Source organism: Monodon monoceros, unplaced genomic scaffold (assembly GCF_005190385.1).
Source record: "Monodon monoceros isolate NGI ecotype Baffin Bay Population unplaced genomic scaffold, NGI_Narwhal_1 Super_Scaffold_1, whole genome shotgun sequence".
Taxonomy (NCBI): domain Eukaryota; kingdom Metazoa; phylum Chordata; class Mammalia; order Artiodactyla; family Monodontidae; genus Monodon; species Monodon monoceros.
Window position 1 is genome coordinate 45,239,408 of NW_021703765.1, and position 6,226 is coordinate 45,245,633.

General features: G+C 41.7%; 1 protein-coding gene across 2 annotated transcripts in view; it reads left to right on the forward strand.

Annotated features, from left to right (window-relative positions):
* The window catches only part of CHST9 (carbohydrate sulfotransferase 9), a 198,753-nt gene extending 192,766 nt beyond the window's left edge, over positions 1–5,987 (forward strand). For both annotated transcript variants that reach the window (XM_029232135.1, XM_029232143.1), the window contains one exon: positions 4,423–5,987. In XM_029232135.1, coding sequence (XP_029087968.1) covers positions 4,423–5,511 — 1,089 coding nt within the window. In that variant the 3' untranslated portion in view covers positions 5,512–5,987. The remainder of the gene's footprint in view (positions 1–4,422) is intronic.
* Positions 5,988–6,226: the final 239 nt, after the last annotated feature.

Below are 6,226 nucleotides of genomic sequence, written 5' to 3' on the forward strand. Positions count from 1 at the left end.
CCCAGCCCCCCCCCCCCCCCCCCCCCCCCCCCCCCCCCCCCCCCGCCACTCTACTCCTCCTTGCCGCTCTGTCTTGCTTTGCTGGGAGTTTATGTCATACATTCTTCCTTTGCATTCTTTCTCAGCCTGAAATCCTGAAAAGAAATCCCTCTCAGCATGACCCCAGGTTCCCCAGGGCACAATCTGGTGCCCCAGGCCACGCTCCCATCCTAGCGCAGGCGCACGGTAGCACCAAAGAGTGAGTCGCCTGCTCTACACTGAGAGGGTTGGGCCGACACTGAAGAGGCAGCCCTGAGTAAAGCCGTGTTGTCAAATATTGCAGGCGACGTAAGCGAGAGGGGTGCGTGTGTCACTCAAAGGTGCTGACACAGGCGAATCTGATCTGGGACTGGAAGATGCTTAACCAAATAAGACAAATGGAGTGTATCCTGCCAGTGCCACTGCTGCTCTCACAGTTGGCATGGCTGTCTCAGGGCTCAAGTAGCTCAAGTAGTGGATGGCAAAGAAACACGTCCTTGAGTGTATGCTGCTTCCTGGGGCTGGGTTCTCACCTGAGCTGAAGCCCCGTGTGCCTTAAACAAGTTAAATGAAGAGACTGAAGTCAAATTTACGAGCAATGAATTTTTCCCTTGTGTAGTGATCTCCCCAGTCAAACCAGTGATTGGAAGGTAGCTTGGGGAACAGGGACCTCCAGCAAAGGGAAGTGGATGAAGGTGAAGGGTATTTCATCTGGTCCGTGTGAGGCCTGATGTGACACCCTGCCTACAATAGAGCATTTGTCTCTGCTTACTGAAATATTCATGTCCACCATATTTGGAGTCTTTCTCTCCTGGATGGTATGAGATGAACTCTTACTTTTTACTTTCCTTTGCTGTGCTCCGGTTCAGTGGACCCCAAATGCCGTTATTGCCTGTGGAGTACCTGGGGAGCTTGTCTAAATTAGAGTCAGGACCCCATCCCCAGATTCTTTTTGGGGTGTCCACAGTGATGCCTAGGAGTCCAGATAGCTGGCAAGCCTCCAGGAGTTTCCAGGCCGCACTGAGTGACTTTGAACCAATCTGACTTCGCAGGCAGGTAAGGCTCCCACCTACATGCCTACTTTAGCATGAGCAGTTCTACCTGTGCCTGTTTTATTTGTCTTCTCTTCTGCCAAAGATTTGTTTGAATACAGATTTTCGGCACCTTAAAAGAATCGGTCAATTATTTATCTAAGTTAACCTTGATCTTCCGATTAGCACTGTTTTTCTTCGACAAGGTCATAAAACAACTGCTTAGAGGCCCATCATTAAATTGTAATCACATTCACTCATTCAACAATTATTTATTGGTCATCTTCTATGTGTCAGGCAACGTGCTAGGTACCAGAGATCCAACAAAGAACAAGAAAGATTAGACTTCTGCAGTCATATTCTAGCGCAAGAGATATGGATGGGGTGAAAATAGACAACTTAGAAGTAAAACAATCATTTCATATTATGATAAATGCTATGAGCAAACTAAGCAGGGTTCAGTGAGAGAAAATCTCAGAGGGGAACATAATTTAGACAAGGTAGACAGGGAACAAATCCCTACAGAGGTGACTTCTGAGTGCCACCAGGCATGCTGGCTGCTAAGAGTTTGAATAACATAGTGACAAGTGGTCATAGAATTGCAAAACTGGAAGCAATGATGTACTGGAAGATTAGACAATGAGGGTCAGAGAGGTGATGGAGGGGGCGCAGCCTCTGTCAGTGGCAAGGTCCATGTGAAATGGAGAGACTTCTACGAAAGGCAAGGTGGTCAAGAGAGCAGAGAGTTTATTGGGTGTCAGAGTCACTACACGTGATGACAATAGTGGAGATGAAGAAGCAGAGTCTGAGCTGGGAGCTAAACTCTTCAGTGCATGAAGACGAAAGGTCAGTGGGGAAAGCAGATGACAGCGTGGGGAGAGGAAAAGGGAGGTTGAGCAGGACACACGTGCTTCACAGAAGCAGGAGGGTTTTGCTGGGGGGTGTCCTGGAAGCCACAGGGAAGGACAAGGAAATAGCTCCCTATCTTCTGGCCTGAGGGACAAGCTGCCCAAAGAACTGAAGTTTCATCTACTTGAAAAAGTGCAAGGGAAGCAGAGGTTTGAGGGCCATCCAGGTTTCATTAGAAAAAGTCATGGAAAACAAACATTCCAGAAGTCTCCGGAGATTAAAGAGGAATTTGATGACCACAAGCTGAAGATCCAGAGAGCACAGTGGAAGGCTGATTTCATTTTCCTTTTTGTTAATGGGGCAGGGAGAGAATTAACTGGGGCATGTGTAGAGACACGCAAATAACATTCTGGATAATAATGGACAACCAGCGAACCTTGAAATTCACTAGGTCACTGGGATAGAATACTATTATGATGAAGACTGCTATTCAAACCATAATAGCAATTATTATCTATAGTTGGAGTTGTTGAAGAAGTAGCAGCAGAAGTGTAGTGGCAGTTTGTTTTCAGGGCTGTGCTAAGCATTTCCATGCTGTCTACCAATAACCCCATGACCTTTCGAACCTCAAGTCAAATTTTACATTATATGTGAAAATTCTACAGACTACAAGTCGTTGATCAGGGGTAAAGAGGGATTCAAGGCTTTCAAGTCACCCTGGCAGTCTCTGAGAAGACCACAGACAAATGCTTTTAGAGTTGAAACCCCAAGTAGTTGGCTCAGTGATGTGGAGGAGCTTGGCAGCTGTTTTATGGGACTACGCAAGTTGGTGTATGGTGATCAGGGGTTACGTAGTCAATAGTCTTCCACTAGAAAGAAGCATCTCTCCTTAAAGCTCAGCTAGTGGAAGGACTGTGATGCCTGGAGGTGGCTCCATACGCAGTGCTTCATTCCTCTGCTCTTTTGCTCAATTTGCTAGAAAATTCCTAATCATCCTTGAAGACCTAATTTGACTGATACATTCATTCCTTCATGTAACAAATATTTGAGAGCAATGACTAGAGACTGCAGACCGTTCTTGACCCTGAGAACATAATAGTAAATAGGTCTATATCTATAGCTATCTACCTCTGTCTCTCTATATATACACATCTCCTCTAGGAAACGTTCCCCAGCACTTCCTCCACACCTAGGCTGGTGGCCCTATGCTTTACTCCCCCAGGACATCATTTATTCATTCATTTTTCCAGTACCATGCTGACAACCCTACATGTATAGCCTCAGTGCAGTCTCGTCAACCATCTCTTTCTAGTCTAAGTGAGATCGTATTACTTCACTGCTCAGAACACTCCAAAGCCTCTGTAGTTTATCCAGAGTAAAAGTCAAGGTTCTTACAAGTTTTGTCACTACTGGAGGATGCCACCTTGTGAACCCCATCTCCCATGTCTTCCTTTATCCAGTCACTTCCGAGAGTTGTAGGAAGGATATAGTCAGGTGAAGGGCAGATGACAAATGGGTTGATTCATCCCACTGACAGGAGAAGCAAATTCTCATTCCACTTTTTGATACAATTTTATGTAGCAGGACATCAAGTAGACTTTTTTGGTTTCCCTAGTCTTTCTTCACTTGGGAAAGAGGGAAGAGCTCATACATGAATGAAATTGTATGATAACATGATTATAGTTACGAAATTATTGTGATAAATGAATTTAGAAAAATAAAACATTTTCCAAGGGAAAATAATATATATCACTTTTTGCAAGTGCTTGGAAAACTGAAGTGGTCACCAGAATTTTATAATTGGCCTTGCTACAATTTTAAGTTGTAATTTATTACTTTGAACTGTTCTGCACATTACAGTATGTCCCCCAAAACAACAAAAATTTCAATCCAAATACAGCTACCTTTTTTATCTACATTCAGATGCATTAAATCAATGCTCGAAGGTAACACACTCCTTAATAGCTCAAGAATCGTTGACCTACAAAATGATGGAGTTATATTTTATTGCATTACAGGCAAAGCTTAGATAGAAAATTCAGGGCCTTTTTCCTTTCTTTCTTGTGTATACCTTTTTTCTTTTTGTGTGTGTTTTGTAAGATTATATAATTGATACCCACAGATGCAAAGACAGTACAAAAACAGTAACAAACTTACTATGATCATAGATTCAAATCAATAACTAGTAGTTTTATCCCAATAATATTCAGATAGTTTAGTATGAGAGTATTAATGTAATTCAGCACATGAACATTAAATGAATATCATAGTAGCCCAGATATATATACTATAAAATGTGAAGCTTTGGTTCAAAGTGATGCATGGATACCATTTTCATCATTACGTTTTCTATGAAGAAGCTTATTACAAAATGTATATTCCACATGCTTTGCTAAATTGTCCTGGCAGCTTACACGAAATGTGTGCCCCTTGATAGCATTTTAAAATAAATATTTTAAGTTCCTTATCAAATACCCACATTTCTGAATGTGCTTTCAACATTTCCCCTTCTCTATTTTAACAGAACCCCAAGTTCCACATGTCCGAGGATCCCAAGAATAAAGAGGAAAATCTACTCAACTCTGAGAGGCCTATCAGGGTCTTCACAGAGAAAAACCGCTCCCAAGGAGAGGCTCAAGTTTTGAGTAGGACCACAGGGTCACCAACAATTCAGTTGATTGAAAACCATCAAGGGAGTAAGACCCTTTTCAGGAAGTTCAGCGAAATGAATTGGCCGGTGGACATTCGCCCTTTAAACAAAAGCTTAGTCGCAGATAGTAAATGGAAGAGAATTGATGCGACTCAGGAAAAACGCAGGTCTTTCCTTCAGGCATTTTGCAAGAAGTACGGTGGGGTGAGTCGTCCTCAATCCCATCTTTTTCACATGGTCTCCAGGATCTACGTAGAAGATAAACACAAGATCTTATACTGCGAAGTACCAAAGGCTGGCTGTTCCAACTGGAAGAGAATTCTGATGGTACTCAACGGATTGGCCCCCTCCGCGTACAACATCTCCCATGATGCTGTTCACTACGGGAAGCATTTGAAAAAGCTCGACGGCTTTGACTTAAAAGGGATTTATGCTCGTTTAAATACCTACACCAAAACTGTGTTTGTTCGTGATCCCATGGAAAGGTTAGTGTCTGCATTTAGGGACAAATTTGAACACCCCAATAGTTATTACCATCCGGTATTTGGAAAGGCAATTATAAAGAAGTATCGGCCGAATGCCTGTGAAGAAGAATTAAATAATGGATCTGGCGTCAAATTCAAAGAGTTCATCCACTATTTGCTGGATTCCCACCGTCCAGTAGGAATGGACATTCACTGGGAAAAGATTAGCAAACTCTGCTATCCATGTTTGATCCACTATGATTTTGTAGGAAAATTTGAAACTTTGGAAGAAGATGCCAATTACTTTTTACAGCTGATTGGGGCTCCAAAAAGGCTGAAATTTCCCAACTTTAAGGATAGGCACTCTTCTGATAAAAGAACCAATGCTCAGGTGGTGAGACAGTATTTAAAGGATCTGACTAGAACTGAGAGACAATTAATCTATGACTTTTATTACTTGGATTATTTGATGTTTAATTATACAACTCCATTTTTGTAGTGTGCATTCATTTTCTAAAACCCTGGATGTACTTCATGATGATGGCCTCAAATCAGCTAGCTGTAATTTTCCTATAATTCTCTCTATGAGAAAAATTTAACTAAGTGCAGTTGTCTTGATTTAATGAAGGTTTTTACCAAAGAGTATGAAACCAATTGGCACAAAGTTATAGGAAAATTACCACAGAGACATGTAAACAACTTCAGTTGCTCTAAAATGTTTGGAAAAGAGCTGCTTTTGCATTATGGATTATATTATAGAAGCAATAACCTAGCCAGCTGCTACATTAGGTACAACTGCCTCTTGCAAGGGTAGGAAAAGCGATCTAAAATGGCATGAGTGTATGTCTCCATCCCGGAATCTGTTGTCTAAAGTGCATGGAGGTATTTTTAGCAGTCTGTGGCATATGAATCAAATGTTGCATAGTCTTCTTACAGCCCTGGAAAGCTTTCCATCAACTGTAATGATAAATCAATTTTGAAATGGTGTTTTGGACCTGAACATTTTACTTTAGATTGGAAGGCATTATGTGATTTACAATATGAGAATATAGCAGAAAAACCAGATGAAGCTATGGCTTTTTATATTCAACAGCCAATAAAAAATGCACAACATGCTAAGATCAAAGCAACAAAAGTAACCTTCCTCTTCCAGAAAAAACTTAAGGGAATTGATTCTGTTTCCTTTTGAGCCCTTTTTGCAGAGACAAAATGAA